Below are 14,228 nucleotides of genomic sequence, written 5' to 3' on the forward strand. Positions count from 1 at the left end.
GGAGGTCAGCCTGTAGCTCTCCATCTTGGCTGCTCATTAGAAACACCTGGGAGCTTTTAACAGCTATGAATTTTTCAACCAGGATATTTTAAAAGCTTCCCCCAGGTGAGTTTGTTATCCAGGCTCGAGAAGCAGTGAATTAGTATTTTCTTTAGCCATGGAAAAATAATTCTTACATATGATTTCCTGGATATAGTGCCCAAAAGATTATAAAACAGTTTAAGGGTCTAAATATATGATGCTGCTAATTTTATTTTGAAGAGAAGAAACAAACTTTTACTTACCTGCCTTCTGACAATGTACAATCTTCTCATACACAGCATCTGCATTTTCAATCACGGCCTTGAGGGACTGGATCATCTGGAAAGGGAACACCCAGACATGGGGTTACACCTGACAACCAAACATCGGTCTACACACGTGCAGGGGGGCTCTCCTCTACAAACAGGCGGAGGTGCTGGGGCGAAACGCTCTTTCATCTGACTTCCCACGACTCAGTCCAAATGTGTGTGTACAAAATGAAAAATCCTGCCTTCCATGTAATGGTTCAAACAGACTGGGAGTATTGTGTTTCACAGTTAGGCTTGTACAACACTGAATTTGAAACTTGAGTCAATACTGAATGGAGTTTCAGTGTGAAAAGCTACAAATAAATATGTGTACACATCTGATCTGTGTTTTAAATTATATTTTCAGTCATTCATTTTAACCAAATCTTCAACTTCATCTCACAGAAAGCTCTACCACCTACACACCTTACTCATTTCAGCTAAAGTGCCTTCATCTGAAAATTAGTTTAAAACTTACCATGAGGATCAAAAAACAGCATTTATTTTATTTTTTTAAAGATTTATGTATTTTGAGAGAGAGAGAGCATGGGGCGGAGGGGCGGGGGTAGGGAGAGAGAGAGAGAGATTCTCAAGCAGACTCCCCACTGAGTGCAGAGCCCGAAGCAGGGCTCGATCTCACAACTTTGAGATCATGACCTGAGCCAGATGCTTAACTGACTGAGTCACCCAGGTGTCCCTTAAAAGTGTTTCTATTTAATGCATCACTAATGATATCAAACTAGTATTTTTAATGTTCCTATCAATGATTTTAAGAGATCTAATTTTGAAAAAATAAATAAATAAAAACAGAAGATCCAATTTTGAGTTCTTATCCCAAATTACTTGTGTTTATTTTTAGCAGCCAAGCTTGAATTAAAAAAAAAAAAGGATCAGGGCATAGCTGATCAATTATTTTACTTACCAAAATGTTAGGAAAAGATCTGTCTAAAGTAATCTTTTTGGCTCTAAAATCACTATGAAAATGGGATAGCCTGATTCAGCTCTCATAACTCAAATGGGTACAAATATGATGCTTGCCTTCATTATAGATTTCAACTTTTTGTATTTAAATGTCCAAATATTTTTCATTATAACATTACCCATCTATATTACATGACCATTTTATTTTAAATAATAAACACTAATCCATCACTCTCCATTTCTTTAAGTTCTGTCTTGTTTTTCTTTATAGTATTTACCACTAACTGCCACAGTCATTATTTTATAGAAACCAAGCATAAGTAGGTTGGATTATTTGTATAATTCAAAGAAGGAACACCCTATTTCGACTAGTTACACTTATTGAAACCCAAGCATAATCAACAGGCCTCTTAAGAAGTGCACCAGATTCTTCAAATGAGTCACACAGCATTTACCAGGTTGTCCACTGTTCGAAGAAAATTATAGTAAACCCCAAAAGGTTTAAGGCCCACACAGGTGCTCATTTATGCCTTCATTCATTATCCGTGGCCCAGAGCAGGAACTGGGGACACAGGGACAGACAGCATATAGCCCCTATCTTCAAGAAGCCCATATCCCATGGGAAGAGCTTAGAGCTTGCACTTTGGAATTCAGTATTTTCACATTCGTTCTTCAAGATCTGAGTCATGTCTGTAAATTAAAATATTCTATTTTACAGCTTGACATATTGAACAGGCAATGATAAAAATGAGTAGTTAAGAGCTCAATTACACTGATATCAAGTCATTCGTACCATGACATCATTTGCATCCCGAAAAGGTTCATACCGTCATCAGTAACCTTTTTCAGCTTTGATGTCAAGCCAAAATGAGAGATATGAAGAAGCATAAAGCTTAAAGAAGTCAAGGATGGTGGTTGTCACAACTCACTATCAAAGAACTAGCTAACTGTGCCTCCATCACTCAAATAGGAAAAAGGAGAAGAAAAAAAATACCAGCAATGGAATGAACCTGGTCATGAAGCAGATGGGCAGGACAGGAGCAGTAACAGAAGGAATGTAGGAGAACAAGACAGTAGCACTAAGCACAGGCTAACACATACAGATGACCTGTGGGGGAAAGGTGGTCAAAACACACTCTTACTGAGCGTGGTGTGGGGGCAGAAAGAGCTCAGATTTATATGGGCTCAAATCCTGGTTCTGCTGTTCATTAGCTTTGCCATCTAGGCCAGGATACTAAACACCACGGAGCCATCATCTCCTACCTATAAAATGAGTTAATAAAAGACGCCACCTATATAATGCTGTGAGGATTAAATGAAAGGAGGCACAATGAAGACACTTACAAACAGATGTGACAATGGATGCCCCCATTTAGCCAGCGGGCCTGGGGGAGCCTTTTCTGGTAACCCGAGATTAGCTGAATGAGTATGCCTTCCCTTCATATGTTCACTGGCAATGTTTCAAACATCTATTACTAATTTTAGTTTTACTTGAAAAGTCTGGTGTGGTGAAGCTCAGAGAAACAACAAATCACATTATTATTCTTAGAAGCATCTTCCAGTTTAAAGTATCACCAAAGGTTAAATAGTTAGGCACTTTTCGGCTGTAAAATACACCCGAGGTTTAAGGACAGCACATCCATTTCAAGGGTCTGGAGAGAGAGGCTCACCTGCCTCCGATGCTCTAATTGTACTTGAAGGATCAATCCTTTATTCTTGGGACAATCACTGACTGAGGTCCTCTAAGTGGGGGACCCCGAAGTAAGCGCTATGAATGAATAAAGAATAGTTGCTGACCGAGGACTATGAGCAAACAGTAATCACAACAAGATGTGGTGTGGCCATTGTAGCCCATGTGCTACTGGGTGTGACAAAGTTAAATACCCCTAAGCCACAGTAGGTAGATGGGATATTTAGTGGGGGTGTAAGTGGTGGTGTCATGGCATCCTGCTGATACTCTGTTTGTGGACTGGACTTAAATACACACTCCACCCTTATTTATGAGCAGTATATAAAATACGAATGTGGCTACTCCACCAGGGTGGAGAACGCAAACACAGCGAAAAGCCACTCCTCTCAGGTGTGGAAGTAAACTGAGGCAGCTATTCGCAGACCATCTTGGAGGGGTACTCTGGAAGCAAGCAGCCTCAGAGAAGGTCAGGCACAAGAAACAATCAGTAGAACTTAGAGAAGGCAGGAAGAAAACATACCCAGACCTTAGCAGAGATGATTCATCCTGCCACACCTGTTACGAAGTGTTTTCACCACTTCCTTGGAGAGGAGGAACTGCCAGTTTATATCTTTTTATAGTTTTAGGGTACATATTTACAGTCAGGGTGGGTCCTTACATTAATGTAGAGTAAACAGTTTATAGTTCTCGTCCATAGAGTGTGTTCATTAATCCTCAACTCCTGCAGTATTTGCATAAAGTGTCCTTGAGTGAAAGAATCCCGCTGGGTACTCCCCAGCAAGCTGTCTGGGCTGTGAGCCCCTGTCAGCGCACTCTAAGGGTCCAGCAGGCTGAGAGGGCAGGGCCAGGCGGTGGACCTTCCTGCCTGCCCACCCAGCTGGCTGAGGTCTTGCTTCACTCAGCTCCCAGCTATGACTGAATGTAGAGCACATGGCACGGAAGGAGGACACAGCAGGGACAACATGAGGGGGCCATTAGATCTAGTGGGGGCCCATCTCACCCTGGGTCTGCTGCTTTATAACAAGCTGTGATTATAAATAGTACAAGTGTTGGTTGAATGAATCAAAATGAAAGTAATTGAACGCCTCCTCTGCATCAGGTATGTACTCGGTGCTTTCTATTTCATTTAAGGCTCACAAAACCCATGTGAGGTGGGGTGTGAACACTGAGGACCTGAGAGTTAAGCTGCTTCCCCAAGGTCCTCCGGTAAGAAGGGCAAAGGGACTGCAACTAAGAAACGATGCATTCTGTTTGACCTCAAGGCCCGTGCTTTTTCCACAGCACCAGGACGCGTCTTGCCGTCCAAGTAGCAACAGCGCAAGGAAAGCTGAGGAAAGGGCATTCCAGCCAGAGAGACATACAAAAGCAGAAAGGAATTTAGTAACACCTGACATGTGCTACACACAGTAGGCGGTGTAGTCTCTGCTACTGACTTCCACCTAGAATTGTCCTTTTGCTTTTATAAGGTTTTATTTATTTATTTATTTGACAGAGAGAGAGAGAGAGAGAGAGCACAAGCAGGGGGAGTGGGAGAGGGAGAAGCAGGCTTCCCGCCGAGCAGGGAGCCTGATGCGGGGCTCGATCCCAGGACCCTGGGATCATGCCTGAGCCGAAGGCAGACGCTTAACTGACTGAGCCACCCAGGCGCTGCGAGAATTGTTTTGTTTTGTTTTTTTTTGAGAATTGTCTTTTTAAATAATATTTCTGTAAAATGCTTTGGGAAAACATTTATTTTAAAATGACAACAATAAACAATTTGCTGGGCTCCACTTAACAATTCATCATTATAAGAGAGAAATCATTTACATTTTAATGTGAAACTAGTAGAATAAGCATTTCAGAGTAGACAAAAGCAAATACGTGGGGAGTGACATCAAGAGATGAGTCAAAGGGAGAAACTGCTTTAAATTAAATTATTTTCTCTGTATATATTACATGAATATGTCAATGTAATACAAGGCCCAATAGACAGGTTGGCTTTAGAAGCATTATTTACATTAATGCAAATGCATTTCCACTGATCCCTTTAAACGCAGAGGTACAGGTCTTGGCTCAGATCATCCTGCTGCTAACTAACCCTAGTAACTTACCACACGGACAGCTCATATTATTTATGAAGTACAAGATGCTTTTGTGTAGTTGTTGCTAATAGATTTTCTATTAATGTCCAGTTACCAGTAACTCCCTAAATTTGTGGAACTAGTGCATTTGGAATATCTATGGATTTAACATAGCCCAGAAACCCATTTCATAGATTTGATCAATTCTATTATAGGATTTTAATACAGGACTCCCGCAGATGAAAAGCAGGAAGTTTCAACTAAGGGCAAATAAAAATTCATATTTCATTAAGCTGGACAGAAAACAGAAATGCCTTTCATAAGAATGTTCTGTTTCGAAAGAAACTCCCATGTTAGTATTAGGCAAACTTATCCATTTGTGGATATGGTTATGAGAACTGTCACTATATTAATATATTTCATATCACTAGATTTCTATAGACTGCTTCTTAATTTTTTGTTTTGAAATTTGCACATCAAGTGGGAAAATTTTATTTTCAGGATAAGCCAAGTCTACAGTTTTATGTAAGGATCTTATGTCTGATTTTGGACAGTACACCAAAGGATCTCCTTTCATCCCAGGAACACACATTTTGAGAATTACAAAAACAATTTGCCAATAATTTCAAGTCCTTGGGTGAAAGAAGTTTAATCATAACAATCATAACATCTTCTGAGTTCTAGACTTTTCCCTTTATCTTGCTTTGACCTCAGCTGCAGACAGAAAACACCTCCCTCTTCAGACTTGGCTGTGCCCGTCCCCACATTTATACATGGCTGACGCCACTGCTGCTTTGGCTGTAGCTATCTCTAACGAAGTTACAAAGCCTCAGAAGTGCTAATGTCCTTACAAAAGGGAACTTAGGTTGTTCTTTTACAAAGATTCTGTGACTGTGTGACATGTAACAAACTCAAGTAATTGAGCAGCGGTCTCAAACCTGCCAACGGACCTAGCGAAACGATACCCCTGAGCCTACCTCTGAACACCCCCTGGGTTCCAAGGCTTTTGTGGAGATCCGTGGAAGGCCTTGGTGACCAGTGAATGCCCAGGTGACAGGTGTGGCTTCAGGTACCACCTGGCTCAGGAAGGACCCAGGGAGGACTGGACCAAAGCAGGACTAGCCTCTCAGGACTCCAGGAAAGTGTAGCAAAACAGCAAATGTGAGGCAAGGATCGAGGTCTTCAGAAGACCACCAATTCAATCCAAAGCAGTGTTCTCCCCCCAATCAGAATTATCTGTATGGATGTCTCTAAAGCTCAGTGTCACCGGAGGACTGTCACCCTGTCCTACACAGCCCGACAAATTGAGTCAGTTCATTAATGTTGAGAATGGGACAGAGAAGAAGGAAATTCTCTCAGGAATCTATAAGCTTTGGTGTTTCTTTCTGTGCTCTTGAAAAAGTAATGTCTCTCCGAGTTAATACTATGTTTCTTTTTAATACTTTAAAAAGAAGTTTTTAGAATTTTGAAAAATTTTAGACTCAAATACAAGAACACTGTGATCTGCGACTTCAGAACTGAAATTCAGAGGTAACATTTCCTTTCAGTAAAGCGTCCAAGTACAGCAAAACTTCCCAGAGTTGAACCAATGGAATAGAAACCATTTCTGAAGTTATCGTTGGAAAATACAAGATAGCTTTTCATACTTGAAAATAACATGAAAGTCATATACGGTGATTAACATAACATAATAATAATAAAAAAGAAAATAACATGAAAGTCATGTACTTGAATGGGGGTGTCAAAGTGGTATCACTGTGGGGGTCTTGGCCCAGCTGCATGTGACAGCTACCCCAGCCCTTTCTGCAGCCACGTCATTAATAGCTGCAGTCATCATCCCTTCCAGCAAGGCCACTATAAAAACACTTTCCACGTAACAAACTGTTTCCAGAGTAATTTGTCCTGGTCTCCTCTTGAAACCTCACTTCCACTTCCACATTTTCCACTATACAACTCAGAGAAAAGTAGAGAAAAAACCCTATGTAAGAGAAAAGTAGAGAAAAAACCCTATATAGGAGAAAAGTTATAGAAAGAACCCAAAGCTCTGCCCGATGAAAACTGCCACTGAATTGTTAACCAACACGTAGAGAGGAACATAGGTGGCTGCTACGGCATCTGGGGCCCCGGTGCAGGCATGGTGGGGAGGGGGCAGGATATGAATCAATGTAAAATATCATTACCCTCTCCAGGCATTTCCATCAGGTCAGGGGAAAGCAGGGAACTTGGTTAGAACACAAGTGAAGGGTCAGCTTGGATGGGATACGGAATTACAACTTTGAAGAGAGACGGAGGTGCAGGAAGAAACACAGGGTGGGGGGCGTGAAGGTGGGGACAGGAAGCAGGCAGGATGTCACAGCACCGGGAGGAGGGACGCAGGAGGGGGCTGGGAAAGAAAGTGGGAGACTGCGTAGGGGACAGAGCAGGGCTCAGTGACTGGTTTGCTGTGGGCATAGAGGAAGAGCCAAAGACTCTTTCCCCTTAGAGGGGAAACTGGACAGATAAGAAAAACTTAACACACCCCACGGTTGTAAAGCACTTCACAGGTTACAAAGTATCTTTAATGTGTTCACTCATCTAGGATGTGGAGTTCCTCTTTGGTGGAGTGGAGCCCTGGTTACAACAGGGCAGTCTGGTGAAAATGTGCAGCAGGGATCAGAACCGGGTGGAGGCATGGTTCTGGCACTGGAAAATTGGGGATTTTCTGCACAAAGGTAGCAGCTGAGATGAAAACAGGTATACATCTCCGAGGCAGGAATTTTAAAGATAAATGAGACGAAAACATCACAGTGATGCTCCAGAATCACTGAAATTAAGCAGAGAGGACTAGTGTAAGAGACACAGCAGGAGAGGTCAGAGGGGAAGGAACACAACAAGGATATTAAATGTTTACAGATGTGTGAGGAGAGTTTCTGGAAGGAGGGTGGGTCTGAGAACTGGGAGCTCTGGATTTGGGCATTTGGTAATTGCACCCATAGTTCTGCTCTAATGGGATGTACAGTTTCCCAAAAATCACTGCACTATACAAAAACATTTTTGCATTTGCACCTTGCAATAAAAATCACAAGGTTTGTTGGGAAAATAGGGTTAGGGGCACAGCATTAAAAACTTTTGCAGTGATACATTAAAAAAAAGACAGGAACTGAATAAAAGTGATAGCACAGCTCTGCGTATGTCAAATAGTTAAGGAACGCAAAACTACTTCAAGGCATGTGGCGACTGACCTTGAAAAAGACCTGAGGTCTGCTTGGGAAGTGGGTGTTCTGACCATTGCAGCTTGTAAATTACCCGAAGTGGAGGAGGTGGTGTGCAATCTGATGAAAGGGGTAATAGGAGCTCTGGATGGGCACAGCTCCAGATGCACTCACGAACTGGGGGGGGAGGGGGGGGGGGGTTGGTGCTGTTTGAGGTGCGTGTGTGCATGCAGTTCAACCAGGTGAAGTTTTCTGTGTTCACTAGTGCTTCTTGTGGTCAAAACTGTGCACACCCAAACAAAAAATTAAGTTAGGTTAAAATTGTTCCTTAATGTATCCATCACATTCAAATAAATTTGCATTTTCAAACCCAATGTTACAGCCAAACTGACTATAAAAGGGAGAGTACTTCAAAACCCTTCTGAATTTTTTTCAAAATCTCCCATGCAATTTTATTGTGAAGTACAGTTAAACTCTCAGTTCCTATGATATTCAACCAAAGCATGATTTTGGCATTGTATAAGCCTGCCTCAACACCGTACTCAACTATTATAATAATCATTTTTTGCTAGAGAGTAGATGCCAAGTGCTAGATAAATCTGGAGCGAATTATGAGTTATGAGCGACCCAGGGTCCACGTTCAGGAAGCCAAAAATTCTCTAACTTTTCAATATGCTCTGATTTTTCATAAAGTTCACTTCAGAGCTAGGGTGGTATGTACCTAAGGAATGAACCTGGCTCTCCTGTTACATAACTTTGACCTGAACATTGGTACAATATGAATCCCTTATGCACTAAATTTCGGATCAAATCCTGTAAAGTAACATTGTATCTCATGCCTAAGTATCTAGTTGAATTTTCACATGACATAAAGCCTCCTCTACCACCATCATAATCTCCATCTACCACTTCTCACTTTGTTAATGTATAATCACATTCACAATACTTAGAAAGGGCTGCAATTTCACACATTAAACCTCAAGTTTTAATTAAACTGCAGATTCTCAAGTGAATCACCACGTAAATACAAGACAAAGACATTATGCTTATTATACACAGACTAATATAGGTTTCTCCTGTACTTACCTAAAATTTGGATTCAGTATAAAATTCATGAAAATAAATAGTATCATGTAGTCCGAACAACCAATTTATTGCCCTGGGTTCTTGCTTTCTGCCAGTTGCTTGGCACCAAGTGTACATGGAGGGCCAAATGTTTACACATGTGGGTATTTCTGAGAGGCACTTCCAGTGTTGGCCACTAGAAGTCCTTAGTTATACACATTTGCTGGGCTAGAGGAGCAAACATGAGAGAAAACATCGCAAAGAGAAAATTGGGTTTGGGGGGAGTGCTACGTAGAGGATTAAAAGATTAAAAAAAAAAAAGACAAAATCACAGAGGCAGAGCTCAGAGGAATTAAAACAATAAATGTACTAGGGTGATTTATCTTATCAAAAATCATATTTTAGGGCACCTGGGTGGCTCAGATGGTTAAGCGTCTGCCTTCCGCTCAGGTCATGATCCCAGAGTCCTGGGATCGAGTCCCACATCGGGCTCCCTGCTCCTTGGGAGCCTGCTTCTCCCTCTGCCCCTCTCTCTCTCTCTCTGTCTCTCATGAATAAATAAATAAAATCTTTTTTAAAAAAATCATATTTTAAATCAGATAAGAAAATTTTACTTTATGCAGACAACTGAATAAACTATTAAGCCACAACCAAACTTTGATTTAAAAGAAATTCACCCCTATTTCTAGATTAGTTGGGGTTTAGCATTACTACAGGTCTCCATATGTTCCTGAACACGTTTAAATAGACCAGGAGCTGAAAAAGCTCCACTGGGCAAAATAGCTTGGGAAAAATAGAAAAGGGCTCTGGAAATACCTAGGGATCTAACAGATCAAAAGATTAATTATGAAGCCAGTACACAGATTTTAAAGGTTTATCCTACTATAAACTGTTGGCAAAGTTTTAAAATTTCTAAATAGTTTTAGCCTCAGGAAGTACACAGAATTTCAAAAAGTTGAAAAGAATTTTGGTTTTGATCTCAGGCTGTTGCTGGTCCTGTACAATACAATATTCCAAGGACACAAAAATTGTTGAAAATTAAGCAACAAAACAGAACCTAAGCTAGCCTAAAGAGGAACTCCACCGAAATTATAAAACTATCCATAAAATATATTATAAAACATATCTATATTCCTACTGGTTCATGTAATAATATATCATGTTGTACTTTTCTGTGTGGAGAACACATATATCATAAAGTTCAAATGCAGTTAAATTATAACAATGCTCTTATCTCTCCATTTTATGGTCAGCCTTACACTCGTCAGGGAATGACTTGGTGTGCTACACAGAATTACTGGGTGTTTACACGATTACTGTGGGAAGACTTGAAATTCTCACACTCAACGTGCTACCCTACAGCATGTGATGAGTCACAGGGCACTATGGCTGCCTCAAGGAGACACACATCCTCTCCAGGCCTTTGGTCATGTCATGTCAGCCTCTTAACTCTGTAAAATACACCTCCCGCTTTCCCAAACGATAATAGCAATGTGTTTGCATGACACCCTCAGATCATCCCGGGCAGCACGATACCTGTGCTCAAGCAGCCTCTGTGGTCAGGGGAGAAGGAAGGGGTGGCAGTACAGAGGGATTCAGCAACTTGCAAAGGGACTTTCAGCTGGACCTGAGGGGCAGCCGGGCACAGGACAGCGGGGAGACGGTCCACAGCCGGCCATTCCCTCTGCCTCCAGTAAATGCCTGGAAAGCTGGGAGGAAAGAAGGGCAATGCACCAGTGTAACTCTCCAGTCTCGGAAGTTTTCAGGATAGTGAGTTCAGAGGCTACCCCTTGGATGGAGGGGAGCGTCTCCAAGGAACTGATAAGAATGGCTTAAAACTTGGCCAGAATCATCCCTGCAGGAGGAAAGGGGAACTTGAGCTCATTAAACCCAATTATTCAGTGAGCAAGCTACTTCCGGAGAGGGATTAGGAACTTCTGGATGCTACATTAACTCTTTCAAGTCACCAAGGACCATTTTGAGTTCTGACATGCTTGTTTAAAACAATTATTACCACATTAATTAAATTTCAAAAGATACAATTAGAATTAACATAGTGCCACTTTTATTACTACCTACTTATATCAAGCCTTTTCTCCAAGGGGATCGAGGTGATTTAGAAACTCCTAATTAACAGAAGGTAATTCAATCACAGTCTTACTGTAAGGTATCATTAGTTTCTCTCAGGTCTGTGTAACTAAGTATAGATATTAGTTAAGAGAAAAAAGCAATTGGAGGTTTCTCTATAATGAAAAGCAGTATTTTTGGTTTTTTGTTTTTTTTAAGCACAGTGAAGTGTTCACAGTATTCCAGGAATGACAGAGCAAGAAGGAAGACAACACAATCGACCAGCTACTAGTGTATCTACTGTATAAACCCAGGATTTTTTCCTGGTGTTGACCACATAACTCACACGTTCCCCTGTCTTCCCCTTTCAGAGAAGAGAGACAACTCACCTATTAAGGTGGTGGGAAACCTTAACTTCTGCTTTTCACTTTGTAATTTTAAACCTGCCTTTATGAAATGGAGTAGCCATGCTCTCTATACAGCAAAACTGCTGCTCTGAAGTTTGGAGTGATGTTAAAATACACACACATAAAGGTCTTAAAGCTTCATGAGCTGCAGGGTTCTAGCATTTGAAAACTAATAATACCATGATGATGACTACCATTTATTGAGAATGTCTGGGCTACTTACATCTAATTTCATACCCTTGGAGGTGGTGAAACTATGCCTTTACAGACAGAGAAATGGACTCACCCTCAGTCACACAGTAAGCACCGGGCAGGGCCTATCTCATCATCAGGGCTCATATTCTTTGCCAGCACAACCCCGGCCCCCAACACCCACTCATATACGTCCTAGGGTCTGGGGTGTATACTTCCTCCTTCATCCCCCAATTTCCAGTCACGGTGTGTCTTCCTTTATAGAAGAGCAGTTTTGCATGTAGGTATTCACACTGCATGCACACCTGCCCAGATGGCCTGTGTGAATCTACAACTGTACTTACTGGCCAGACATACCAGGGCATTATCTTCTGCTGGATGCCCATTGCACTGACTCTGCTCATGATGACAGGTGAGAGAAGGACAAAGACTTTCCCAAGGTGGGGTCAAAGCTGGTGGATGATGTGCGTGCGTGTGTGTGCATGCGTGTCCGGGAGAGTCAGGTCTCTTCCCCCCAGCAGCACAGGAGTGGGATGCAGCTAGCTTGGCAGGGACACCGAGTGTCCGCAGTGAAGCACATGGGACAACCGAGAGAAGATGGCTGTCTGACATTCAAGGATTTCTCAGCTTGCCCCACCAAGAGCCTATGCCCCCGTTAGCTCGCATGACAATCCACCTATGAACACACGCTGGGAAATCCTAGAACACTACACTGTATATGAGCAACATTCCCATCCCAGGGTGGCTTCACTGAAACCAGCTGCTCTTCTGTCTGGCTGGGCGAACAACTAGGACTCTCCCCTCCACTCCTCAACTCTGCTGTATTTTCCTCTTAGGACACATGAATCTTTAAGTAGGGAATTTCAGACACAGCAAAGTCCTCTGGCAAAAGGTAGGGGAGATTTGAAGGTATGAACAAGAGGTAAATGATCTGGGGAGGGGATCCTTGTGCCTGCATTCCCCTATCCCCCATTCTAGTCCTGAGCCTCTGGCCTGTGGCCCACCCCTCCCACAGGCATCTCAGGCGTCCGCTTCTTGTGGGACCTACTGCAAAGGCTCCACTCACTGCCTTAGGACGTGGGGGCTGCCGTCTAGCACCAAGCCTGGAAGAGTGGGAGCCCCACCCTCCATCCCCTGGCCAGCCCTGAAGCCTAACCCTCCCAGGGAAGACTAGCGGTGATGATATAAAGCAGCCAAGTTCAGGAAAATGTCGCCACTTGGGGGCAGAGAGACAGGGTAGGAAGAACACCTGATCTGTGTCCTGGAGGTCAAGGTCATTTTCATTCACTCATTTATAGATCTACTTTGTGCACCTGCTCAGTGGCAGAGACAACGTGGTGAGCAGGGCACACACTGTCCCTGCCATTCTGGAGCTCCGATCCAGCGGCGGGGGAGAGAAGAGGTACCTTAAAAAAAAGAAAAACCAAACCAACGGATGTATAATTACAAGCTGCAATGGGTGTGAGAAGGAAATGCACAGCATAAAGAAGCAGGGTGTGGGAAGCAGCAGAGGGCCCTCAGAGCAGCCTTCCCATTTCCCCTGGTGGGAGAGGGTTTCACAGGTTTGGTCTCCGCCTCCAGCACCCTTTATAATCCCTTCCCTGATGAGACAGCTTTAAATAGAATGTGGTTAGCACAGCCTGGATTTTATCATTTGAGAGAAAGCCCTGCTCCCTGCTAGGGGAGGGTAAAAGGAAACCAGGGGTTTTCAAAGATACAGAGCCTGCTTGGGAACTCCACCCAATTCCCCCTTCTCTGCACCTCCTGCACAACCCCCCAGGCGCCCCCAACAAGAAAAGCTTGATTTGGCTGATACAAGGAGCACCACTTCGACTCCATTCTTTGGCTCACTTTTAATGTCTCATTACTAAGCAGCACAAGCAGGACTATACGTTCACCGTGAAGTTAAGCTGGTTACACATTTTATTGGATTCTAACAAAACTCTGGTTGATTGTCACCATTCCCACCGAGGTAGCCAACTTGCCTCGGGTGCACTGAAGGCAACCAGAGCAAACGCTTTCATTGGCTTTCCTCTTCTGGTGTCCGCCTCTAGTGCCTGTAGGTTCTTGACCAGCAAAATGTTAACAAATGTTAACAGTCAGTATTACCGCTTTAGGGGCTCACGGCTTGTCCAGGACAGGAGCACTCAAGCTCTAGCAGCACGCCCCTCCTACCAAGGTAACAAGCAGAATGCTGTTCTTATGGATCAAAATTCAAAATGCACTGACTAAATTATGAACGAAAGAACGAAAGAAAGAACGAAAGAAAGAACGAACGAACGAACGAAAGAAAGAAAGAAAGAAAG

General features: G+C 42.7%; 1 protein-coding gene across 3 annotated transcripts in view; it reads right to left on the bottom strand.

Moving 5' to 3' along the window:
• PLCL2 (phospholipase C like 2) overlaps positions 1-14,228 on the bottom strand; it is a 198,011-nt gene that overhangs the window by 54,030 nt on the left and 129,753 nt on the right. For all 3 annotated transcript variants that reach the window (XM_034994001.1, XM_034993994.1, XM_034994010.1), the window contains exon 4: positions 285-360. In XM_034994001.1, the coding sequence (XP_034849892.1) occupies positions 285-360 (76 nt within the window). The remainder of the gene's footprint in view (positions 1-284; positions 361-14,228) is intronic.

Source organism: Mirounga leonina, unplaced genomic scaffold (genome assembly GCF_011800145.1).
Source record: "Mirounga leonina isolate KUSES-001 unplaced genomic scaffold, KU_Mleo_1.0 Mir_115, whole genome shotgun sequence".
NCBI classification, from domain to species: Eukaryota; Metazoa; Chordata; class Mammalia; order Carnivora; family Phocidae; genus Mirounga; species Mirounga leonina.